The sequence below is a fragment of the Penicillium chermesinum genome (assembly GCF_028974085.1).
Source record: "Penicillium chermesinum strain IBT 19713 chromosome Unknown utg000008l:1.0-1752722.0:1.0-1753981.0, whole genome shotgun sequence".
NCBI lineage: Eukaryota > Fungi > Ascomycota > Eurotiomycetes > Eurotiales > Aspergillaceae > Penicillium > Penicillium chermesinum.
Genome location: NW_026695318.1, coordinates 45,129 through 70,387, shown reverse-complemented (window position 1 = coordinate 70,387; position 25,259 = coordinate 45,129). Strand labels below are relative to the sequence as shown.

Sequence of the window (25,259 nt, the reverse complement as noted above, 5' to 3'; positions counted from 1 at the left end):
TCTATACTGGAAAAATGCTACATCTATTATCTCTGTGAACCTAACACGCTGTTTTGGTAGTGTATGAGCATAATCATTTGAGAGTGGGGTATATGGTACAGAGATCAACTTGAACGTGGGTGATCGCAAGAGTGGTGAGGAGAAACTGTCGGTCATTTCCGTGGCCTGGTTGGCAATCCCCTTTACAGGAAGAGGTCGAGGCGCAATGTATAGCACTAAATCAGGAGCCCTTCCGACGCCTGGCCTCATCTGGCGTCCCATGGTGACAATGCTCCATCATCAGCTGAGGTTTGGGGACCGGATCCAACGAGCCTCGCGCTTTGCCAATCAACCAGTCTGTGAGGGTAACGAATTTTGCTGTTCGGTCCCAGCCGTCCGCTTCATCCGTATGCTCGATTGTGTGGGTGAGAATACGGCCCTCTTCATCGAAGGAAAAAATGAAAAGGCCGGTGAATTGCTCTTCATGAGAGAGCTTGAAGATAGGCTCGTCGCCACCAAGAAGCTTGCTGAGCCCTCGGTTGGTTCCGTTTGTAGATGATGAGAGGGAAGATTGGCTGGCTTCCGGATCTGTGGATGCGTTTTGCTTGGCCGGCGCTGACGTCTCTGCGCCATTTGAGGCTGGACTGCTTTCCCCTGGTATCTGAGCTGGAGAAGAGCTTTCTTGCGAGCTTTCATGGAATGGCCGGCTCTCTGTCCTGGCTTCTGTCTTCCAACGAACAACCAGCCGTTCATCACCGCAGTCGTTGTCCCCACAATGGTCCGGTTCTAGTACAGTGCCTGCCCGTACAATCCGTTCACTCTGGATCTGGAGCCGAACATTCCCAACTAAGGGTATACTGCTCCAAGCGACGGGAACAGTCCACAAGGCTGCGCGGTATAGCCTGCGCCCTTTCACAGTGGGGAGGTGTGGATGTGTTGAGGGAAAGAGGTGGAGATTGACATTGGGTGATAGGATTTCTGGCGGGAGATTGTTGTACAGTATGGTCGGGAGAAGTGGCGAGAGCGTTCGTAGGGCTGAACGATCACATCCATGTCAGCGGGAACTTCCATCTCGGTGGGACTCAGAAGGCAAGATAAGCGTACTTTTTCCTAATTTCAGTACTCGCTCGTCTGGAGGCTGATGGTCATTCTGCTGCGGGCTTCCACCAAGTCCAGTCACGCTCTTGGAGACCTTTGCCGGGGAGAAATATGTGAGTGGCAGCGGTCCTGTTGGCTGCGGCAGGAATGGGTCGTTCAGAATGCCGGGGCGCGGGTGGGCGAGTTGTTTCCGCGGAAGAGACGCGAAACGACGGGCAGCACATGGTCGAAGAGTGCGGAGGCAAGCGCGCGACGTGGGAGGCCAAGACAGCTTTGCCATTCTGCCATGCAGTGTTGACTGTCATGCCATGGAGATCGAGAGTTGGGAGAAGCTAAGTTGCGATGCACGCGGGTTCTGCATGACGTATGGGCCAATCGGAGGCGGGCCGCTCCGTATAATGACGGGGGTTGCCCTTGAAAAAGTGGCAGCCCCAATCGACTGCTTTATAGTTGGAATGGAAAGAAAGAAAAGTAATTACGGATGTGGCTTCGAGCAGAATGGTATTTCAAAACATCTCTTCATTCTAAAATTTCAGGCCAATTCGTCATCATCACCCAGTCCCATCACTCGACGCTCCGCGAGATCGCGGATCTTGTCCTCCAACACCCCACGGTCGTAACGCTGAGCCACCTTGGCTGCTGCTTCAAGCATTTTGCCATTGCGGTCACTCATCATGCCGACAAGCTCTAGTGCTTTCATACCACGGTCCTCGCCCTCTCTGCATTCGACGGCCAGCATCTGTAGCAGAGTCTTATCAAGTTCCAGCTCCTTGCGCGCCAGCTCCGAACGTTGACTGGCCGTGGCATTGGTCGAAGCGAGAAGATCTCGGAAAAGCGAAAGGAGGATGTTACCGCGTACAAAGGCCTCCTCAAAACGAGCACCTTCGTTGCGCTCTGCCGGTGCTTCGTCCGCCTCGTCCGTCCCTCTAACAGCGTGGCTGGAGATAGGCACCTGGAACTCGAACTCACTGAGCAGCGGGCGTGGGAAATAAGGGTTTTTGTCGCCACCCTTCAGAATAATACAGTGGAATCTATCATGGGCGACTGCAACAGGCCAGTAAGACTCTTCCTTGCGGCCTTTCGCTAATCGAGCCAGCTGCTTTGTATCCAAGAGAGGCACCCATCTGGCTTGTCCCTGGATGCGCCAGTGCTGGAGAACAAGTAAGACGCCGGTGGAGTCATAGATGCATGGGTCCTTGGAGGCGGTCAGTGCTTGCTATTGATAAGTCGGAATGCGGTGACTAGGACATACCCCAGAGTCAGAGAAGAACACACTCTGCAGTTGGGCACCTGTCGGGAGAGCCACCACATCCTCGTTTTGGCAAATCTCATCTCTTTTGACATTCTCCACGGTGTACCGCAGTGTGGCGTGTCGACCATCGCTTCCAACCGGGCCATTGCCAATGGTCATGATGTAGTCTCGCCATGCGGCACAGGTCACGGCTTCGCTCTTTTGCCGATATACTCGGTAGGGGGTTCCGAAAAGGGTGTACACGCGTACATAATCTTTGGTGGTAACCGCAACGATGTAGGAATCGCTCAGCGCCAGAGCTATGGGAAGAGATCAGCAAAATAGGAAGATCTCACCCGCAAAGTGAACATACCTCGCACGCCCTCTCCGTCGGGTAGTTGAGTTCGCCAATCCGCTCGAGTAGTCCACGTCTCGTGAGGCCGATAGAAGATAGTGGCCGGGCCATCAGCGGGACTGTTCGAGAAGAGAGTTCCATTCTCATCTGCTCTCGGTTAGCCCACGGGAGCAACCACAATCGGATGATTACTTACTAATGCAAGCCTTGTCGTATTGGTACGGGTCAGTGAAGTGAAAGTCTCGATGAAGTTCTCGATCGTAAAACTCAACAGTCACTGTATGGTGAGTCTCTTGGTCCACAGTCCAGACTGCGGCAATCAAGTTTAAGCCTGGGAGTGTTAGCAGAAGGTGTTGTAAAAGATGTATTCAAGGGCCATACAAAGATATCGCCGACTTCCTGCCCATGGCGTGCTGCCAGGCTGGATAGGTGGATGGGCCTTCGGTTGTAAAAAGCCTGAGTAGATTCGCTTACTATCCGGGCCCTCCAGGTCATCGAGATGGCCATTTGGCCGCTTGCCATATGAGTTGAGCCCCTCTGCGTATCCGGCGCCGTCATCATCGTCCACGAAATCTGCCATCTCCTCATCCTGGCCCAGAATATCATCGAGTGAATCGGGGGTGCCTGCGCGAGCGGCCTGTTTGACCGCGTCCCTAGAACGGTCTGCCAATGTCCGCTGGACATTGCTCGACACTTCCGCTAAGGGGCCAGGGCCAATCGGGGCGGCTTGCAGTTGCTTTGCTAGCAATGCCTCATGAGCACGGGGAAGGGCATTATCGTAGATGAACAGCTCGCCATCTGAAGTGGTGAAGGAAAGTGTGTTTTGGTGCGGATGCCACGCTAGGTTGAGGACGTTGCCATATTCGTGAGTTTGCAGGATACTCTGAGTCCGGGAGTCCCAGAGCACAATTCGGCCGTCGAGGCCCGCTGATGCCAACACTGCTCCATTGGGGGACCAAGCCAAGGCCGTGATATCGCCAGTGTGTCCTCCACTGAACGTCTTCTCTTGATTCCATGATGAAATGGAGTACAGCGAGATGTCCCTAGTCGCGGTTGCAACCACGAATGCAGTACCGTCCGGATGCCAAACAGCTCGGGAGGTAGCCTCAGCATCGGGCTCAAGGCGTCGAATAGCTCCGTCGAGTTTCCGGGAGAGCTCGGGTTCGTCGCCATCTAACGAATAAACATACAAAATACCGTCTGTTCCGGAGACAGCGATGTATCGGCCTTGAGGATGGAAAGTGACATGTTTGGTGCCTTTGGCTTGTTCTCGCAGGTACTTCACCTGGGTCATATCCTTGACCTTGACGACTTTGACGGTGAGCTCACTGACGACGAAGAATGGTTAGATTTCATATATATATATATATAGTATATCGAATTTGGCGCGAAAAACATACTCGCTTGCGACCGCGACCCATGCGGTGTCTTTGGATATCGCGATGTCTCGTACTGGCAGCGCGCACCGCACCAAGAGGTTCTTCATGCGGCCTGATGCAGTCTCATACTGCCATACAGTTCCATCTTCAGCGCCCATGATAAAGGTTTCATCCTAGCAGTGTCAGCGCCCAGAATCGTCGATCGGCTGCTTAGCGCCTACCGTGGCCCCGATTCCAAAATGCCCGTCCACGCCTTCGTCAATTGTTTTTGGTTCGCCATCTTCACCGCTTGTATAGACCCGAATTGCCGAGTTTGATCCACCGGTAATAATCTGCTTGCCATTGGGTGTGTATGCCAGCACCGTTGTTCCCGGGGTATCTAGAAACGCAACCGTCAGCAGGGGAAAGTTGGTGCTCAGAAGCTGCGCGACTTACGGGCTGGCCGCCCACGAGGGCGAGCGATGTCAGCGCTCATCGTGTGGATTCCCAGCTCGGGTCTCGCAGCTGAATTTGTTGTTATGGCGAGACGCTCAGAACGGATTGCCAGACCCCTCGGATCCAAGAGATCCCAAATGATCGACGGAAGACGCGACGCGTCGCGCACCTGATTTAACCCAAACTGGCCTCATAGGGTTTAGGGCAGCCCCTTATCGCGTTATCAGTTTACAACATTATAGAGGGAATCTACCAGGGCTCTTTATATATCTGTATTGTGCTACGAAGGGCTTTTAATCAATTACGGGGTCCTCCGGCTGTGAGGAAATCGAAGTCAGTTCCCTCGTGAGCCTGGTTAACCGAACGTTCGTACAATCCTCTATACCCTCGCTTTTGCTTCCGAGCCTGGACAACTCCATCGCCTGCTAAAGTCTGCGTTCGCTGCTGAATTCGCGATTGTAACACTGAATCTGGGATGTCAAGATGGAGCGTACGCTTCTCCACATCGCATATTATTGTGTCTCCAGTCTCCACGGCGCCGAATGGTGACCCGGGGACAGCCGACTCTGGCGAGATATGCAACACTATGGTCCCTCCTGCAGTGCCCGACATCCGACCGTCTGACAGGCGCAACATATCCTTGACTCCCGCAGCAGCGAGCTTCTTGGGAATGGGAATCAAGCCCGCTTCGGGCATTCCCGGGTTTCCGATTGGGCCAATGCCCTTGAGGACCAACACGCTGTCTTTGGTGACGGGAAGCTCTGGATCATCAATTCGCTGGGCTAGATCTGCTGAATTTTCAAATACTACAGCCAACCCTGCATGAGATAGTAGATTGCGATCCTTTGATGCGGACGCTTTCATTACCGCCCCGTCCGGCGCAAGGTTTCCTCGGAGCACGACTAAAGAAGCAGCGGCGTACAAAGGATCTGCAAGAGGCCTAATGATTGACTGTGGGAAAGAAACTCGTTTATAATGTGCCGCATCGAGCACTTCACCCAGAGTCTGTCCGGAGATTGTCCTTGCAGAGAGGTGGAGCAGCGGTCGAAGGGTATGTAGCAAAGCGGGCATTCCACCTGCATTATGGAAATCATTCATATAATTATCACCGCTCGGCTTGAGGTCGATCAGCAACGGGGTCTTCTGTCCGATTTCTTCGAACGTTTGCAGAGTGATCACCCCTTGAAGGTCAGGGTGTCTGTTGGCGATGGCAAGCAGATGCACCACGGCATTGGTAGATCCACCGATAGCTTGAAGTACCGTGATGGCATTAAAGAATGATTCTTTAGTCAGGATGTCCTGGGGTTTCCGGGAAGCCTTAGCCACCGCCACGGCATTTGCACCCGTTTCTTCAGCAATTCGAAGCCGCGCAGATGACACGGCTGGCGCAGATGCACCGCGAAGCGGCATCATCCCTAAGCCGGCTGTGACACAGGCCATCGTGCTAGCGGTTCCCATTACCCCGCATGTTCCGATCTATAAACCGATTTCTTGTTAGGGATGCTTTGGCGTAAACATCATGGCGGGTGGGAACTTACAGCGGGGGCAAGCTCTTCGTTGATAGCTGAGATCTCTTCCATGTCAATCTCGCCTGCTCGGAACGCAGCCCAGTTATTGCGACAATCAGTACAGGCGCCGATTCTTTTACCTCTGTGGCTGCCTGGTAGCATGGGTCCAGTAATCAAGGGAAGAATAGGCTTATTTGCCGAGATTCCTCCCATCAACTGAGCGGGGACGGTTTTGTCACAGCCTGGAATAGGTCAGTAACATGACACCAGCAGTTTTATGGGAGACCTCTTTCAGCTATTATATGTCTGGAATTCTTACCGCCAATCACGATACACGCGTCCAATGGTTGAGCCTTGATCATTTCCTCTGTGTCCATACTCATGAGATTGCGCAGGAACATGCTAGTCGGGTGGGAAAACGACTCATGAACGCTTATAGTTGGGAACTCGATCGCTAGTCCGCCATTCAGCTGTACACCCCGCTTAGCTGCTTCAATTAGCTGAGGCACATTGGCGTGACATGGGTTAAAACCGGAAAAGGTATTGATGATCCCCACAATCGGCCGCGAGAGAGCATCCTCGGAGTATCCGAGAGCTTTGATGAAGACTTTGCGTAGAAATAGGGAGAAGTGCGCGTCTCCATATGATGTAAGACCCTGGCGCAAGCCCGATGTTGAAGTTATTGCAGCATCTAAGTCATAGTCGCGATTGGGCTCTGCGTCTGCATGCTGCATTCTGAAGGTGGGTAAATCTCGATTGAATTGGCCAGAATACCAACTTCAATCCTGCAGGGATCGAGGAGTGCCCTTGCAAGTAATCGATCTACTGCTTAAATATCGTTGGTCTGTGAATGGTGTCATCGCGGGCCAACTCCGAGCGGATATTTATCCGCGCGGCTTCACCCCGCAATTTGTCGCGTGTCATGACTGGGTCCATGGAGACCAGTAGGAATCGTCTGTCCCTCAGGCGCGAGGGTAGTTTGAGAAGGTTTGATTATATTTCGCAGGCTAGTAATTGCTTTTGTTTCTCGGGGCTACGCAAGACCAAATTCAACCCCCATGACGAACCATATGCTTATACAGCCATTCTAACCTTGGCTCGTACATTATTTGTCGGTGAGAATGCTCCCCATGTTGTGCGATTCCCTGGTACAGTAATGCTCTTTCCGTCTGGTGAAGTGAGGTCCCACATCGACACAATCGCCGCGGTGAACCCGAGAATCGTTCGCTCGGTAAAGCTGTTGTGCTTCGAGGCATAGAGACCATCTGCCATGGGCCCAAGAGCCTCGGCGTTGACCACCTTGTGGCTATTACCAGACTCCGCCCCAATGAATCTCAAAGGATCAAATTGATCAGGATTAGAAAAGTGGTTGGGATCATTTTGGAAGACGCCATGGGGCATGATGACTTTCTCGCCCTTTCTCAGTTTGTACGTGCGAGGCTCGACGGCGTCTGCTGTTGATTCAGTCAAAGTTATGTCAGATTCCAGTTTTCGGAAAGAGATTCCAGCAGAGTGAAGACGAATGGTTTCGTAGTAAGATGCCTTGAGTAGTGGACAGAATTGGAGCATTTTCTCCATATCCATGTCTAACGTTGGGGGCTCATCCATTGGGAATCCAGTCTCTCGCCTGGTAAGCCTAATAGCCTTCACGTAAGGGGAAATCTCCTTTCTGATCTCTTTGAGAAGTTCGCTGTCTGCGAATATGTGGACGACATTCCAGAAGGTCATTCTAGCACTATGCCCCAGCAGGTCCCAGTAGAGGGATAAATTCCCGGCAGCGCTGGCGCCTGGAGATAGTCCAAGTTTACGGAAAGTCCGCATCCTCTGCTTGAATAGCTCCGAAACGTCTTCGAGATCACGAAGCTCGATCCCCGGATCAATTCCATCATCCCAAGCATTGAATGCTCGATAGAAGACTGACATGATATGTAAAAGATTGTCACGAGCAGCGAAACCTGAAGAAACACCGGGCGTCGGGACAGAGCGTGGAATCCCAACGAACATGGGAACAAAGTTGTCGTCGAGGGTCCATATATAAGTCAAGAACCCTTGGAAGGACTCCACAAACGACTCGCCTATCAAGAGTTGGGTGATATTGTGCCCCACAAAGCTCCGAATCAGGGAATAGAGATCTACCAAGCATACTGACTGGTCGTCTTCAAATAGCTTCACCTGACTATCACGTTCCCACGGAGTTTGATCTACTGGGCTGCGACAGAATGTCACAAGACTCGCGATGTTGCGCTTGAGAAATTTGGTGATGGCCTCTGAATGCTCAGTCGCAAAAGGCTCCCGGTCAATGAGACTTGCCACATCATCGCTTATCTCGTGATCGCGATTGGCACGTAGATTGCGCAGGAGGCCACGGTCTCCGAAGACATTCTGTAAGGCTTGATCCAACACAGGGGCTTTTGATGCATCCGGAGAAGACATGATGGTCTTGATCATGGATGGTGAAAGCACAGTATCGTGAATTTCGCCACGTATATACACGCGAAAGACAGACTCCTTCATCGTTTCTCTGTGGTACAGATCAGTTACATCCGGTAATTGGAGCAGATTGCGGGCACAAACCGCAAGGACTCAAAAAATGAGACATGGTCCCACAGAAATGAAGCACCATGGCCAATCCATGGTATCCAGTAAGGGGCCAATTGAGCCCTTCGTGCCTCCGTGCCTGATGTGCGTTGATGGCTTTGGAGTCCGGTGATGACACGGGTCGCAACGCAGGAGAAGACCAACACAGCCAGGAATGTTGTCCAAGTCAGAGCAGGCATGCCATCTCGTACCGTCTGTATGAGGCTGCCAGATGACGACTCGTAGACGTCCATGTCTGCACGCTTTAGCAGAAACTGAAAGTGGCGGGCAAGTTGTTTATTTTTGGCTGGAGGGTTGAGCTGCAGCGCCCGCACCAAGTGGGTGACCTCTTGCTTCAAGCTTTCAGAGTTGAAACCATCCCACACACAGTTTAGAGTAATGGTATTTTGACCTTCAAATGCACGGCCTGTGTGTCTTGCTGGGGCGGCTTCTACTAGTATGGCACTGACTACTGAATTTAACTGAAATGAACGACCAAGTCAGGTTGAGCTAAGCCCCTTGCTTACTCATCTGCCGTCTAAGAATAGATCGAGTCTTGAGACAACGTTCTTACGCTTATTTATAGTTTTCTAATTGACTCTGAGGACAGGAAAAGATAGGTATGGGATGTATGTACATATCGGTGTGAGTAGCATGAAAGAATCAGAGTCGACATCGTGTATATCATGACTAGCTGCAAGATCTGGTCTTCTCCGAGTCGTTCCCAAGCACCTATTTCTCGCTCTGGAGTCGCCGCTTATTGACGAGGCTCTGCGTCTCATAACGTTCAATGTTTGATTGGGCATCATCAATCTTCTTCAGAAGCCACCGAAGCCGGGATGAAAGTTCCGACGGATACTTAGGAGGGAGCCAAGCTTGACCAATTCCTCCTCGTACTTGGCAATGTTCTTGTTCTCGTTGCTGATCAACTGCCCCAATACCGAAAGGTCCAGGCGGCTCTCCAGAGTTTTGTTTTGAACGAGTTGCTGAAAAGCCGCTTTGTAGACAGGCTTTCCGGGCTTGATCCATCGAGGATAGCCCTTCTCAAACCCAACAGTGATCAACTCTGCTTGCTCCAACGCCCGAAGAATGGCTTCACCATTCTCCTTGAATAGGTCTGCAAGGAGAACCTTGTTATAGAGCAGTGAGCCCTCTTTAGATTGTGCTAGTGACTTGATGAGATGCCACGCTTGCTCACGAGACCATTGGGGCGAGGTGTCAATGTCTGTGCCCAAAATGAAGATTTTCAGAATTTCAGAGGCTGATTGCTCGATGATTCGGTTGACAGCAGCTGGATATTGTTAGACAAATATTCTTGTAAGGGAATAAGCTCATGCGAGACGTACCTTGCGGGGTCTCCCCTGCTTCGATTCGATGCGCCATGAACTCCAGATCAGTAACACGACCACCGAGAATATGGATGCAATCATCGAGGCCATCTAGATTCCTCCTCTGGTTTCGCTTCGGCTTGGTCATCTTCCTCCAAGGATGAAGTTTCTAAGTGGTTCAACACAAACCGGCGGGCAACTTCTGGAGAACAGTCACCCAACCCGATCGTGCGGAAGACCTGATTCGGAAGGGCTTTGCTCAGTGGTTTTGTGAATGACCCATCGGTCGTCAAGAAAATAACATGTGCGATATTTCCTGCTGTCAAACCAGCTGCCCATTCTGTCAATTTGTCCATCACAACGCTGTCCTCTGCATTGTAGGAGAAATTATCAATCACAACGACTGGCCTTCTCTCCGGATGAGCCTCAAGGTACTCGTCATCACTGAGATGCGAATCCTTGTCAGTCTTGCGACGTCCTTCCAAAGCGACTTGCTTCATAGCACTGGCGGTATTCTGCCAAATCTTGCTAAGCTGAGCATCTAAGGTTTCAGAGAACCCAGCTTTCGTTCCTATCATACCCTGAGCTGCGAGGTCAATGAAGCTGCTGATACTGTTCATCCACGAAAAGATAGGCCTATAGCCAACTTGGGCTGCCGCCCGAGAAATCTTTGCTGTATCACCTCGGGCGTCCTGGAGCTGCTTGCAGTCAATCACAACTTTGTAAGTCTGATCTTTGAGCGCTTGGTCAAAAACGAGTTCTCGTTTCCCGGAACCCCTAGGCCCATGCACAACGATGAATGTTTCCGCGGTCTCTGTAAGCCAGGCTTGGAGTTGCGTGATATCAGCTTGGCGGTCTTCCCAAATTGCGGTCAATCCTCGAGGATCAGCTTTACGTTGGCCAAAATAGATTTTGTTGGCCTTGCTCGCTTGGCGGCGGACCCACTGGAAGACTGCATTCTCTTCAAGATGGTGTGTCGACTTGATCTTCAATTTGATAAAGAATGTCCGGATGGGGTCAAAGATAACGACGGTGGCTGTGGCGAGTAGAGCAGCAAGTACAGGAATCACAATTCGGGGATGATTGACAATCCAATCTTTGATGGTGGCCAATCTCACCCTGCGCTCGTAGTTGATTCGGAATCTTGTACCAGACTTGCCGCCTCCTTCTTCTTCAAAAGCAGCATAGCCGTGCAAACAATTTCTGGCCATGATCGCGGAGCGGGCTTGAGCGAACCGTAAAATAGCATATCTTGGCTCGAGCTTGGAATCAGAAGGTTGCGGTTGAATATCCAGGAGCTTTCCGAAAGGACGGAATAGGGAATAAAGAGCTTCTTGGTTCATCTCTACCGGGGGTACCCCTTCCGACTGAGGGAGGAATTCGACCTTCAAGGTTTTACTAGGGGTTCGATATAGGTCCTCGATCCAAGGCTTTCCATTCACCAGGTCTATACTGGCGGTCTGGAATGGGTTGAACCATGGTCTGATTGGGTTCTGTGCAAGGCTTTTCTGGACCTCCGCTCTGATATCATCGTCTGTAATGCCTGGCTTGCGCGCGTACTTAACGAACGCACCACCCTCTTTGTACCGCGGAATTGTTTCCACAATCTCAACGCCCAGTTCTTTCGGTATTGCGCGTTGAACTATGTGATAGGGATCTGACGCAGCCATGTTGGGACGGTTAGTTCGCTTCAGGAGTCCCTCCATGGGTTGTAAATTGGCCAATGGGCCGCGTAAAAGCCATTGTAGTTGGTAAGGGAAAATGTCTGATGATTGTCAGCTGAGTACAGAAAGCCACTTCAGGCGACTAGGCAACTAACTGTTCACAAACAGAAGTCCTTCGTTTTCTGAGAGTTCGATATGCCCAGCATGAGAGGATGTAAATCGGTGTCCCACAGAACGCAGTGGAGATGGCCTCCACCCACGAGTGCGAGGATGGTTACTGACACGAGAAGCTGCCAGGAAGCTCCATACGCTGGCAGGCGCTTTGTTCCGAAATACGGGCCTCATCCTAGCGGACTCACATAACCCCTCGAGGTTGGTCTGAGAAGTGGAAGAGGGTCAAGGTTTAGACATGAGTATGACGTAGAGCTCATCGATCGATCACTGTATGCATTATCTTCACGTGATTAACCTACTCGCATTGTTTATCTACACGTGATATTCGTATCCACGTCGATTATCAGAAAATCATCGCGACCCCGATAAACGGTCAGACAATCGCCCAGCACTCACTTCATTACCCTCATAATACTCTCACAATGGGTTGGCTATGGTCATCCAGCTCTACCAAAGATACACCGAACCCGACGACTCCAGAGGCCGTACCACAAAACGCCGCTCCACCTAAGAAGTTAACCCCCGACGAACAAGCCGATCTAGAATTCAACCAGATCCTGGCCGACCTCCGACAAGAAGACCAGTCTCTGAATAGCAAGTCCAAATCGGCCTCGGCAGATGAAAGTCCAAAGCCTACCGAGCCAATCTCTTCTATCGCACCCGAATCCCTCTACGCAGATACCATGTCCTGCCGCACAGCCTTTGACTATGCCTTCTTCTGCCAATCCTTCGGAGGCCAATTCGTCAACGTATATCGATACGGCGAGATGCGATCCTGCAGTGAGCATTGGGAAAATTTCCGACTCTGTATGCGCACAAAAGGATGGTCAGAAGACGCGCGCCGCAACGCTATTCGAGATCACAACCGGAAGAAAGCTATCAAATACAAGACTGGGCCCAGCAGTGAGGATATTTGGGATGTGAGGCTTGAACCCGCTAAGGATGCTTTCCAGGGTGACTTCGCTGCTCTGGAACGAGATATTGAGGCAGCGAAGGCGGCTGGCACTGCGTGAGTTGGTCGCCGATATATTTGTATATTATGTATATAACAACCGTTTTTTTCACAAGCCTTTTCCCTTGTCACGATTCCATATAATGAGCCTGAAATGCCGATCATTCTACTCTCCAACATGACTTGTTCTAGCAAATAGTTCGCTGTGAATATCTATAACTAATAGTAGTAACTCGTTAGTACAAGTTGAACCCAACCCTTCGATACCGTAAGAACATGATGGTAGAAAGAGAGCTATGTCCCTCTTAATTATCCCAATTGATGGAAATTCATCAATCGGAATGTTCGGCGGTACGATACTCGGGATCGGAGCATGAGATGAACTCGAAAAAGACTTATATGAATGGATAAACCGAGGTATGTACAACATAAATAAGAACCGCATAGCAGACGCTCGAAACGCCTTGCATAGACGCTGCTTGAACAAAACATAAGAACCCAAGACATCGTTACAGAAGTAGAAACGATTGGAAAACCGACGAAAAAGGCAAACAAACCCGGCCTGCGAGATCACCACTTGATCTTGCTGTATGTCATATCATAAACAAGCCCCCTTTGACCACTTTTGTTTCATGCGAAAATAGATTTGACTTTTCACGACACCCATACCTTCATTTAGGCAGCAACGGAAGTCTCGGCAGTCTGGGGAACCGAGTCGATCGCAGGGCGACGGACGATACCTCCAGTGACTGGAAGCTGAGAGCTGACGCCGCTGAGGAAGGAGTCGACTTCACGTGCACACTGGCGACCTTCATTGATACCCCTACAGAGGAGATTAGCAAAATCCCTTTAGTGAAAGCAGCAGAATACACTTACCAAACAATTAAGGACTGGCCGCGTCGGCAATCACCGGCAGCGAAAACTCCAGGAATGTTGGTCGAATAGTGCCCAGGAGGAGTTTTGACGTTCTTGCGAGCATCACGCTCGATCTCGTCGCCGAGCAGACGGTCTTCAGGACCCAAGAATCCCATGGACAGAAGGACCAGGTCAGCAGGGAAGAACTGTTCGCTACCCTCTACGGTCTTCATATCCCAACCACCAGTGGCACTCTTGGTCCACTCAACACGGACAGTGTTGATACCCCGCACGCGTCCACTACCGTCGTCAACAAACTCAGTGGACATGACACAGTACTCACGAGGGTCCTTGCCCATGTGAGTCTTGACTTCGGTGTGACCATAGTCGACACGGTAAATACGGGGCCACTGAGGCCAAGGGTTGTCATCGGCACGCTCTGGAGGAGGCTGGGGCAAGAGCTCGAAGTTGGTGACCGACTTGGCACCGTGACGAACGGAGGTACCGATACAGTCATTACCGGTGTCACCACCACCAATGACCACAACGTGCTTGTCTTTGGCAGAGATGTACTCGCCATCAGAGAGACCAGAATCCAGAAGAGACTTGGTGTTCTTGTGCAGGAACTGCATCGCAAAGTGAACACCATCTAGCTCACGTCCAGCAACCTTGAGGTCACGGGCGACAGTGGCGCCAGTAGAGATGATCACCGCATCGCTCGAAGCCTGGAGGGATTTCAGAGACACTTCGTTGTCAGGGCCAACGGCAGTCCCAGTAACGAACTTGACGCCTTCAGCAGCCATGAGATCCACCCGGCGCTGGACGACCTTCTTATCAAGCTTCATGTTGGGGATACCGTACATGAGCAGACCACCAATACGATCAGCACGCTCGTAAACAGTTACAGAGTGGCCGGCACGGTTGAGCTGATCAGCCGCAGCCAAACCAGCAGGTCCAGACCCAATGATGGAGATAGTCTTCCCGGTACGGACCTGGGGTGGACGAGGAACCATCCAGCCCATCTCGAAACCGCGATCAATGATGGCACACTCGATAGACTTGATACCGACCGGATCCTCGTTAATGCCCAGGACACAGGCACCTTCACAAGGAGCAGGGCAGACGCGACCAGTGAACTCCGGGAAGTTGTTGGTCATAAGAAGACGGTTGAGAGCATCCTGCCACTGGTTCTGGAACACCAATTCGTTCCATTTAGGAATGATATTGGAGATAGGGCAACCAGTGTCAGACTGACAGAAAGGAACACCACAGTCCATGCAACGAGCCGATTGGTACTTAAGCTCATCCTCACTGAGACGGTTGGACAACTCGGCCCAGTCACGAGTACGAGTAGTCGCGTTGCGGTACTTCTCACTGCGGCGACTGTACTTCATGAAGCCACGAGTCTTATCAAGAATTAGTGCAGAGCGCTTCTTCTCCGCCTTTGAGTCACTGATGCTATCCTCAATGTCCAACATATCAGCCTTCTTCTCATCGGCGTGCGCCTTGGGCTTCTCGGCCTTGGCGGGGGTGCTGGGGAGTTGAGGCAGAGCAAACTCGGCCTTCTTAGCAGCCTCAGCCTTAGCCTTCTCCTCCTCCATCACACGCTTGTAGTCAGTGGGCAGCACCTTGACAAAGTGAGGCAGGGCGCGGTTGAACTCGAGAAGGATACGAGCAGCCAACTCAGAGCCGGTGTAGTGATGATGATCCTCAATCAAGCCACGGACAAAGGCAATCTCGGCTGGATCCTCAATACCGGAGACTTCAACCATTTCCAAGTTTACCTTAGAGTGGAAATCATTGTTCACGTCAAGGATATAGGCAATACCACCGCACATACCAGCAGCGAAGTTACGGCCAGTAGATCCCAGAATGAGCACACGACCGCCAGTCATGTACTCACAACCGTGGTCACCGACACCTTCGACAACGGCAGTAGCACCGGAGTTGCGGACCGCGAAACGCTCGGCAGCGATACCACGGAAGTAGCAAGTACCCTGAGTGGCACCATACAAACAAGTGTTACCGACGATAACGTTCTCCTCAGCCTTGAAAGCAGCACCGCGAGGAGGGTAAACAATGAGGCGGCCACCAGACAGACCCTTCCCAACGTAGTCATTAGCATCACCCTCAAGCTCGAGGGTGACACCAGGGGCCAGGTAGGCACCAAAAGATTGGCCAGCAGATCCCTTGATGTTGGCGTGGATGGTGTCCTGGGGCAGACCAGCCTCGCCGTAACGGCGGCTGATCTGGTAAGAAAGAGTAGCACCAAGAGCACGATCAGTGTTGACAATATCACACTCAATGCGGCACGGAAGACCCTTCTCAAGAGCAAGCTCGGACTCGGCAATCAGCTTGTTGTCGAGGCGAGTGTGCAGGCGGTGGTCCTGCTTGCGGACATTATAAGTGGCAACGCCAGGGCGGAGCGAGTGAGCAGGAGTCAAGATGAGGGAAAGATCCACACGCTCCTGCTTCTGGCTGCGAATGTCATCACGGACCTTGAGAAGCTCGGCACGACCGACCATCTCATTGACAGTGCGAACACCCAACTTAGCCATAATTGCACGCATCTCGTTGGCAACGTAGTAGAAGAAGTTGATAACGTGTTCTGGAGTGCCCTTGAATTTCTTGCGCAGCTCAGGGTCCTGAGTAGCGATACCGACGGGGCAAGTGTTCAAGTGACACTTTCTCATCATGATGCAGCCCATTGCGATCAGAGGGGTTGTTGCGAAGCCAAATTCTTCGGCACCAAGCAGACAAGCCATGGCGAGATCGCGTCCAGTACGAATTTGACCATCGGTCTGGACAACAACACGACCGCGAAGATCGTTGAGAACAAGGGTCTGGTGGGTCTCGGCAAGACCAAGCTCCCAAGGAAGACCGGCATACTTGATACCAGTCCAGCGAGAGGCACCAGTACCACCATCGTGACCGGAAATCAAAATGTGGTCGGCTTTCGCCTTCGCGACACCAGAAGCAACGATACCAACACCAACTTCCGAGACAAGTTTGACAGAAACACGAGCGCGGGGATTGGAGCACTTGAGATCGTAGATGAGTTGCTTCAGATCCTCAATGGAATAAATATCATGGTGAGGGGGTGGAGAGATCAAACCGACGCCCGGTGTGGAGTGACGGGTACGGGCAATGGAGCCCACCACCTTGTGACCAGGCAGCTCACCACCTTCACCAGGCTTGGCTCCCTGGGCCATCTTGATCTGGAGCTCGTCGGCATCGGCCAAGTAGTTGGAAGTCACACCGAAACGACCAGAGGCAATCTGTTTAATGGCTGAACGCATAGTGTCGCCGTTCTCCATTCTCTTGCTACGCTCGGCATCCTCACCACCTTCACCGGTGTTGGACTTGCCACCAAGTCGGTTCATGGCGATGGCGAGAGTAGAGTGAGACTCCATGGAAATAGATCCATAGGACATGGCACCGGTGACGAAGCGGCGGACAATTTCGGTCCAGGGTTCGACTTGATCGACGGGAATGGGAGTCCGCTGTTCGAAGTCGAAGTCGAGCATGCCCCGCAAGGTGCAGTTCTTGATCTGCTCGTGCTCAGCCTTCGCGTACGCTTCATAGGATTTGTCGTTCTTGGTTCGAACAGCATCCTGAATGTTGGCGATGCTAGTTGGGTCGTTGATGTGGGCTTCGCCACCGTCACGCCAGTGATATTCGCCCGTCTCGGCGAGGCCTGGAATCTCGACGATGTTACGCGAGGGGAATCCACGCTCATGGAAGGCAAAGGCATCCTGGGCGATCAAGTCAAAAGTGATACCACGAATGCGGCTGGCGGTGCCCGCGAAACAGCGGTCAATAACGCTGTCATCAATACCGAGGGCCTCGAAGATTTGAGCACCCTTGTAGGATGAAAGAGTCGAGATACCCATCTTACTCATGACCTTAAGAATACCACCATCACAAGAAGCCTTGTAGTTCTCGATGACCTTCTCATCGGAAATTTCCTTGCGGATCAACTTCTCCCGGTTCATCTTCAAAAGACACTCCATGGCGAGGTAAGGGTTGATAGCATCGGCACCGTATCCAAGGAGAACACAGTGGTGGTGTACCTCACGAGCCTCAGCAGTTTCCACCACCAAAGCAGCAAGTGAACGCCACTTGTTGCGGACCAGGTGGTGGTGGACCAGACCAGTTGCGAGCAAAGCAGACACGGGAACACGGTCAGCACTAGTAGCGCGGTCAGAAAGGACAATGATCTTGTCGCCATTATTGATAGCTTCAGTGGTAGCATCACAGATGGCATCAAGGGCCTGGATGTATCCCGGTGTGCCCTTCTTCTTGTCAAATGTGATATCAATGGTGCGAACCGTCCAGTTAGAGTGGGCACTGTTAATGTTCTTTAAGGCGTTGAATTCGGGGATCGTGAGGATCGGGGATGGCAACATGAGACGGTGGCACTGGGAGGCATCCATTTCCAAGAGGTTTCCTTGAGGGCCAACATAGCATTCTAGAGACATCACGACAGCCTCGCGGATGGGATCAATGGGGGGATTGGTGACCTGAGCAAACAGCTGGCGGAAGTATTCGTAGAGCAGACGAGGCTGCTGAGCGATGCAAGCCAATGGAGCATCGTTACCCATGGAACCAAGAGCTTCCTTGGAGTCAGCACCCATGGGACCCAGAAGCAGACTGACTTGCTCGAACGAATAACCAAATGCTTTGAGGCGCGGGTCTTGCTGCACGGGTGTTTCATCTATCGAGGCTGAAAGATCCAAGTTCTTCTCCACTAGCAGCTTGTTGATGGCAGGCAATTTCAAGAGCTCCTTGTCCAGCCAGCTGGCGAAGTCTTGACGCTTGGACACAGTCTGCTTCAATTCAGTGTCGTCAATGATGCGCCCAGCTAGAGTATCAACCAGTAGCATCTTTCCGGGCTGGAGACGACCTTTTTGCACAACGCGCTCGGGGTCAATATCAATGGCACCAACTTCCGAGGCACAAACGATGCGGTCATCGTCCATGACATAGAAACGACAAGGGCGCAAACCATTACGATCAAGGTTAGCACCACAGTAACGGCCATCAGAGAAGGTGAAAAGAGCAGGGCCGTCCCAGGGTTCCATCTGGCAAGCAGCCCACTCGTAGAAGGCGGACTTAGCCGGGTCCATGGCCGGATTGTCTTGCCAGGCCTCGGGAATCATGAGCATAACAGCCTCGGGGAGAGACAGAACGCCATTAATCATAAGTAGCTCTAGAACGTTATCGAAAGCCGCCGAGTCGGAGCCACCATCCTCGACAATTGGGTAGAGCATATCCAGCTCATCGCCGAAAACATCGGAGCGGAGGAGACCCTCGCGAGCGCGCATCCAGTTCTTATTTCCTCGAAGTGTGTTAATTTCACCGTTGTGAGCAGCCCATCGTAAAGGCTGAGCACGATCCCATGAAGGGAATGTGTTTGTGGAAAATCGAGAGTGCACCAGAGCGAAGTGGCCCTCGTAGTCCACGTTTACCAAATCATGGTAGTATTGATAGACTTGCACAGGGGATAGTTGACCCTTGTAGACGATGTTCCGGTTGCTTAGGGAGCACAGGTAAAACCAGTTGCCCAGGCCGATAACATGAGAGGCACGTTTTCGCAGCACGTACAGTTGCAACTCAAAAGTACGCTCGTCAAACTTGTCAGTGTCGGTGATCTCTGGCTTAGTGCCGTCACCATACGCAGATTTCAACACCACAAACGGCTGCATAATAATGGGCTCTCGTGAGCGGGCTGCGGGACCCAAAATAGTCGAGTCTCCAGGCACTTCACGCCATCCGAGAACACGAAGTCCCAGAGAAACGGCCAATTCCTCAAAACTCTTGATTGATTCCTTAAGAGTCTCATCGTCGGGTTTGAAGAAAAGATTGCCGACAGCATACTGGCCTAACGGCGGCAATTCGACGCCCACTTCACGAGCGAAATTCTTGACAAAGAACTTATGAGGGATACTTGTCATCACACCGGCTCCGTCGCCATCTCGTGCATCGGACCCAACGGCTCCACGGTGGGTCATGTTGCACAGCAGGTTACGAGCTACCCGAAATGTCAGCGCATGTTCGATTCAAGGAGGTATTGACTCCGCGCGTAGACTTACCATCACTAACAATTTTGTGGCTTGCCTTACCCTTGATGTGGCTAGGTCTACTGTGTTAGCGATCCGCTCAATGCCAATTTCAATCAAGAACTTACGCAGCGAATCCTACACCGCACGCGCTCTTTTTCATATTCGGGGTCATACAGACCCTGCCGCTCGGGCAGAGCATTCGCCCAGCCATAACCTTGCTTGGGCTGATACTCCGAATACTCCTGCGGGGCCTCTTGGCTTAGATCATTTCCGTAGAGTTCCTCCAAATTGAGACCCATTCTTCAGTCGGGGGCCGACAGAGAACGAACAGGCACAAATGAGGGGTAAAATATTCGTCTGGGTGGGAATCTCCGTGATTGGGGCGGGACGCAAATCGATACGTGTACGTCACTGCAGCACGGGCAAGTTCGAGGGAGAAGGCGCGGTTCTTTTTCGGGCCCTCTGCAAGCAAGGTTGAGAAGGAGAAGGGAAAGGAGGGGAGGAGAGAAAGGAAGAAAAATAGAGGAGGGGTGGGATTAAAAAAAAAAAGAGAGCTAAGTAGCGATTACGGGGATAGCAGTCTTTCTCCGGCGAACCCCAAATGAAGACCAAAAGACAAAAAATACAGCGTGTGGGGTTTCATGCAAGCGTGGCGAATGGCTCTCTCTCATGGGCAGATGCAGGGATTACCGAATAAGAGAGCCGGAGCCAGGACTAAGACGCTTTCGAGACAAAAGAAAAACGGGGTACCAGAGAAAACCACGGTATTAATTTACCCAGGGCGGTCGCCAATGATCTACCCTACCAGTAGGCTCTTAGGCCAATCCCCCCCATTTCCCCAATACGTGGAGGGGTGGACGAAAACAGTACATTCCAGATGAACGTTGGACCTCATGGGCGTGGTCCGAGTAATGATAATCGTTATGATTACGGCGTGTAAATCCCCCCCGATAAGCGTTGGTCAGCCAATCAGCGCGAAGGCTTTACAACCTCTGAAGTCAACCCATTAGCTTTTTACTACGTCAAGATCCATTTTGCACCCACTATACATCTGGCCGTACCGTATGGTATCGATACCTTAAATTTCGTCTCTATACCCTCGTACGGGCAGTTACGTCGAGCCCTTCTGGCGAATCCGTACTTTGGGGACAAGTTCTCTGCCGATGTCTTCTGTTCGCCTTGGCATGTTCAAATTTTCTTTTCTTTTCTCGCCCAGCCCCCAATCCCATGTTCACGATCTCCCTCCTACCCTCCCCCCTCACCTTGGATTTTCTCCGCTAACAGCGAGCGGGTGGTGGGGCCACGCGGCTAATAGAGAATCCGATACGCTGATTGGTCCGGAGATGCAAACAGACTACGACTTCCATACCAAACATACCAAACTGCTCTTATAGCTTGTAATTTCAGGCAGGTGCTGGCCCTTGTCCCGATGGGCCGGTGTCGGGTGGGGCTGTCCATGCAGTGCTTAATCCTATACTCTTCTGGTTTCCTTGCGGCTGGAGATCCAGAATCGAGCGACTTGGCAGGGGCTGCAGTCTTCCTCCGCCAAGAGTTTGCGGACTGGCAGACTGGCAGCCTGGCAGACTTGCAGACCAGAAAAAGGCAACGAGGATGAGGAGCCCCAGGGTACCCAGGGTACCCAGAGCGTATACACGACAGTTCGTGAGGGGCACAGTTTCAATTCCGACAACGGGCAAGACCTCCGACGAGCCGGGATCTCCCTCTCCTCGCCGCTGGGATGAGCGTCTTGGGATCTGGCCAATCAACTAGCCCTCCATGTGCTTGCATCTCATCCAAGCCCCCGATTTCGGGCTTTCCCCGCCTTGAACTACTGCGAGCTTCATCCGCCAATCACCCCTGGCCCAGGTTTCCCCGGCTCATTGTTTATGGTCATCGAAATCTGCTTATCGCGGCTGTCCCCCAAATTACCTGCATTCTAACTCGCCCAGCCGTCCTGACCCCGTAGATCCCCAGTCGATCGACGACTTCATCCTCGAGTTCGTCTGGAGTTAAAATCCCGTCTATGTCTACCCCCGCTATTTTCTGGCTTCGCCTAAACGGAGGGTTGCACTCCGAGTGTTCAGGGATTGACACGTGAATCAACAGATAAGATTTCCTTGATAATGTGAATACATAAAAACCCCCTCCTTCACCCGCTCCCGTAGCGGCCCCGAGCATTTCACGGCCGACCCGCGCCGTCCAGCACGGAATCCATCTCCTTTTTCCGTCTAGCACTCGGGGTGCATTCAATTAGCCCAGGCGAAGACCGATCGCCTGTTCAGATTTTTCCTCGGGCAAAATAGGAACCCTGGCAATGTCGGCCGACTTTTCACGCTTCTCCTATCTGACGCCTTGCCAGGCTTAGAAATTCGGTCCATATCCCCACTCTATGGGCGCATCCGGCACTATACGAAGGACACATCCTGGATACCTAGGCGAATGCCGCACGATCTAACCAACCAATAAAATACCCTCTGGGGAAGTTCCAGTCCTCTCATTCTCCTGCGTACCGTTTTCGCAGTCCTGCCACTATTTACCACTACATTATTTCACAACTACCACATATTAATAATACCCTACAACCCCCGTACAATCACTTTTCACGTATCACTGTTCTATACGTAATGCGACTACGAGCTCTATATTCTGGGTCTACTTTTCTAAATGACACAAGAACGGTACCCGGTTGGCGACCGGGAACTGTCCATCCCCTCTATCTATGTAGTAAAACAATAAATCCATCGATATTCAACCGCCAGACTCAAAACTGACATGGCAAGGCACGATACACTCAACTCTCATTCGGTATACATAGTCACAACTACGCAAATATTTCTAGACTCTTCGACTCGCAGCATATCCACAATTAGAATCGACTAGCGCGCCAAACATACAATCCCAGTACGATAAACAAACAGAACATTCGCCCTTACTCCCTGGCTTGTCCCACCCAGGACTTTTCCAGCTCCACATGGCCAAAGTCCTCAAGAACATTGTAACCCTTCAAGAAGAATTTAGGTGGGGCAAGTATCGTAGTTCATGTCTCTCGATACCCAATGCCCCCCCAAGAGATTATGGTCCTTGGCTGCCAGTCAGATCGCAGCGTGAAAATCCTGCGACACCGGTTGTTCCCTGGCAGCAAATTTCTCAAAGGTGACTGCCCTTTCACCAGCAAGGGTTTGTTCATGCTGTATAGCAATGCAGCCGTTGGCGTAGGCACTGTCTGTACCGCGCTTCGGAAGCTCGACGAACGAGATCTGCTCTGCTGCCTCTTCGTCTGGGACTTCCTTCTTGGGCACCTTCAAGGCCAAAACAAAGATTTTATTTTTTTATCCCTAAGACTTATAGAGATATCCTCAATGTCAGGCACACGACGCAGTGCGAGCTTGCGGCTGGTCTAGTCTCTCGCGCTATAAGGCCAAACGTCGCAGTTGAATCGACATTCGCTTTCCCTAAAATCCCAGATGAAAGAAGCATTAATAAGTTTCCCGACTCGGAAGTTAAGTTTTTTGGGAGGGGGGGTTGCCCACCCCAATCTGCTTTCAAAATGCAAACTTGAGATTCAACTTGAAGTACTTAGTGCCTGCATTTTTGAGATGCTGATGAAAGGTGGTTTGTTTGCCATCTCATATTACAAAAGGTTGGTTCTTCCTATCCTGGGTGAATGAGTCGCAGACCATGATCCCGCTTGACGTTGGGATGGAGAGCTTATACTGAGTCACCAGAGAATACAGTTGGAGATTGGAAAGAACTAATGCCATAGGTTTGATCCTCGAACTGGTTGCCCGATACAGGCTTGCGCTTGATTATTTCTCAAGCTACCTTTGCCGTTCTCGGGTCAAACAGGGCCTCCCAGTACTTTTGGACTTTGCTGCAGATTCCAGTTCTATCCTTCCAGCTCCGAAATTTGTCTTCGAGCTCGCAAGCTGTCCACATGATGTCCTCCCAGAAGTTTTTCTCCACATCGCTTCCAAATGCCTCAATCTTATCTTCAGGCAAGGTCCAGGCTCGGGTCAGCGTCCCGTCATCATTAAACGTGGGTGTCACGTCGCCTTTCTCAAAGATTGTAGCTGGGTTGAACTTCGGATAATTGGCATGAATGAAGAAAGGACGCGGCGCAGCTGCCTTCGACCCCATGATACGCCATTCCCCTTTTTGGGTTAGACGATAATCCTCAATGGGGTCGGACTGGAGCATTGCTGATCCAGCAAATCCGTTCCGGTAGGCTGACCTGTGCCCCATCGGACAGACAGGCTCGCTGACCTGGTAAAATGGTTCACCCAGGGCAGCTGCAGCCGCAATGAAGGTTTCTTTGTCTCCCTCACCCTGGGCCCCTTGTGAAAATAGACGATAGTAGTGGGTTGGCCCCCAGAAATTGTAGTAGGTGCATAGAAGCAAGGTTCTGAGGTGAGTCTTCTTCGAAATGAGCACTTCGCCAGATTCAGTTGATTGCCGAGCTTCCATAGGAGGCACCGCTTGTGAAGCAATTTCATAGTAATAGTGAGAGGCAGAGGATGCCCAGAAATCGGGCCATGTAATCATGTTTGTACTTCGGAATGGCTCCTCCTCGAACAGATTCTCCGGTTTGGAGATGGGAAAGGCATCCGCGTCTAAAAACAAGATTTCTTCGAATGAGGAGAACAGCATGGCAAATGGCTTTAGCTGGTACTTTTTGATTTGGTCCGCGCCCGCCACTGCGTTGAGGATGTCCGACATGATAATGCATTTTGCGTTCAGTGACGGCAAGACATGATCGCAGATGTATTCCTCGTATTCATATCCCGTTGCCAGAAATACTTCCATTGGTAGTTGGGACCCAGTCCGGCGAAGCATCCGCAAGGAAGCCACAAGTACTGGTAAATAGATGCCCCCCCGCAGTCGTGACTAGACCCTGGGTCCCGGGAATGTACGATAGAAGGGGTGGGTCATCTTTGATCGCGCTGACGAAGTGCTGGTGTGCTCGTTTCATCCGCCACACGTCCCGCATATTCATTTTCAGCACATCCGGTCGAGGGTCTGGGTTTGTGGTCTTGAATCCCGGCGTGTCGGCATTTTTCAGTTGTGTTGGTGGACTGCATGTCGGTTTGTAAGCCACCAGCAGAGACTGGAACTCTCGCCAGAAATCTATGTGCTCGTTCACATCTCCTGGATTCGATCTCGGTTGATTATCGGTTTCGGTTTCATTTGCACGCATGCTACCCTCATGCAGGCCCGTACAGACAAGATAGGACCAGAGCAAGAAGATGGCCAAGCCGAGTGTCAAGCTCAGGCGAAGCCGGCGTGTCATTTTGGCATCAACCTCAGACTATCTCGAACCCATATCAATGAGGGTGTGGAAGATATTTGAGGAAGATCTCTTGCTCAGAGAAGCGGCTCGGTCATCTTGAAAGCGCGTTGGGGTGAAAGAGTGCCGGAAGCGGCCATGGCCATTTCAAAGGTTATTATCAGCACACTGCGGTGCGAGAAATCCCTTTTCCTGCAGCCATCATCCCAATTCTGTTTTGCGCTTCTAATGAATACCTTAATACTATTTGAATGCAATAATTTTTCTGCGGTTGTTGATTATTTACTATGATCCAAAGATTCCTCTCCGCTGTGCTTGAATGACCAGATCCATGGTTGCGGAGGATCGCCGGTTGCGGAAAGCAGACTTTCTCAG

The 25,259-nt window shown here is 51.6% G+C and overlaps 7 protein-coding genes across 7 annotated transcripts; 1 reads left to right on the top strand and 6 right to left on the bottom strand.

The window, feature by feature from the left end:
- Positions 1-220: 220 nt before the first annotated feature.
- Positions 221-1,357, bottom strand: N7468_009805 (uncharacterized protein; the record flags this gene model as incomplete). Its single annotated transcript, XM_058479100.1, has 2 exons — positions 221-1,014; positions 1,084-1,357. The coding sequence occupies 2 exons, from the start codon at positions 1,355-1,357 to the stop codon at positions 221-223; spliced, it is 1,068 nt and encodes a 355-aa protein (XP_058325668.1).
- A 252-nt stretch (positions 1,358-1,609) lies between these two features.
- N7468_009804 (Dihydroxy-acid/6-phosphogluconate dehydratase) lies at positions 1,610-6,719 on the bottom strand (the record flags this gene model as incomplete). The annotated part of the gene is made up of 11 exons (XM_058479099.1): positions 1,610-2,272; positions 2,330-2,628; positions 2,682-2,810; positions 2,860-2,994; positions 3,045-3,991; positions 4,064-4,215; positions 4,264-4,421; positions 4,478-4,666; positions 4,783-5,953; positions 6,016-6,227; positions 6,305-6,719. 11 exons carry the CDS (start codon positions 6,717-6,719, stop codon positions 1,610-1,612), a joined length of 4,470 nt encoding a protein of 1,489 aa, XP_058325667.1.
- Positions 6,720-7,059: 340 nt separating this feature from the next.
- Positions 7,060-8,816, bottom strand: N7468_009803 (uncharacterized protein; the record flags this gene model as incomplete). The annotated part of the gene is made up of 2 exons (XM_058479098.1): positions 7,060-8,506; positions 8,560-8,816. The coding sequence occupies 2 exons, from the start codon at positions 8,814-8,816 to the stop codon at positions 7,060-7,062; spliced, it is 1,704 nt and encodes a 567-aa protein (XP_058325666.1).
- Positions 8,817-9,380: 564 nt separating this feature from the next.
- yme2 (uncharacterized protein) lies at positions 9,381-11,596 on the bottom strand (the record flags this gene model as incomplete). The annotated part of the gene is made up of 3 exons (XM_058479097.1): positions 9,381-9,853; positions 9,909-10,042; positions 10,080-11,596. The coding sequence occupies 3 exons, from the start codon at positions 11,594-11,596 to the stop codon at positions 9,381-9,383; spliced, it is 2,124 nt and encodes a 707-aa protein (XP_058325665.1).
- A 554-nt stretch (positions 11,597-12,150) lies between these two features.
- Positions 12,151-12,741, top strand: N7468_009801 (EMI1 family protein; the record flags this gene model as incomplete). Its single annotated transcript, XM_058479096.1, has 1 exon — positions 12,151-12,741. One exon carries the CDS (start codon positions 12,151-12,153, stop codon positions 12,739-12,741), a length of 591 nt encoding a protein of 196 aa, XP_058325664.1.
- A 614-nt stretch (positions 12,742-13,355) lies between these two features.
- Positions 13,356-19,899, bottom strand: N7468_009800 (glutamate synthase (NADH); the record flags this gene model as incomplete). The annotated part of the gene is made up of 4 exons (XM_058479095.1): positions 13,356-13,503; positions 13,557-19,569; positions 19,631-19,671; positions 19,742-19,899. 4 exons carry the CDS (start codon positions 19,897-19,899, stop codon positions 13,356-13,358), a joined length of 6,360 nt encoding a protein of 2,119 aa, XP_058325663.1.
- Positions 19,900-22,692: 2,793 nt separating this feature from the next.
- Positions 22,693-24,887, bottom strand: N7468_009799 (alpha-mannosyltransferase; the record flags this gene model as incomplete). The annotated part of the gene is made up of 3 exons (XM_058479094.1): positions 22,693-22,899; positions 23,423-24,396; positions 24,455-24,887. 3 exons carry the CDS (start codon positions 24,885-24,887, stop codon positions 22,693-22,695), a joined length of 1,614 nt encoding a protein of 537 aa, XP_058325662.1.
- Positions 24,888-25,259: the final 372 nt, after the last annotated feature.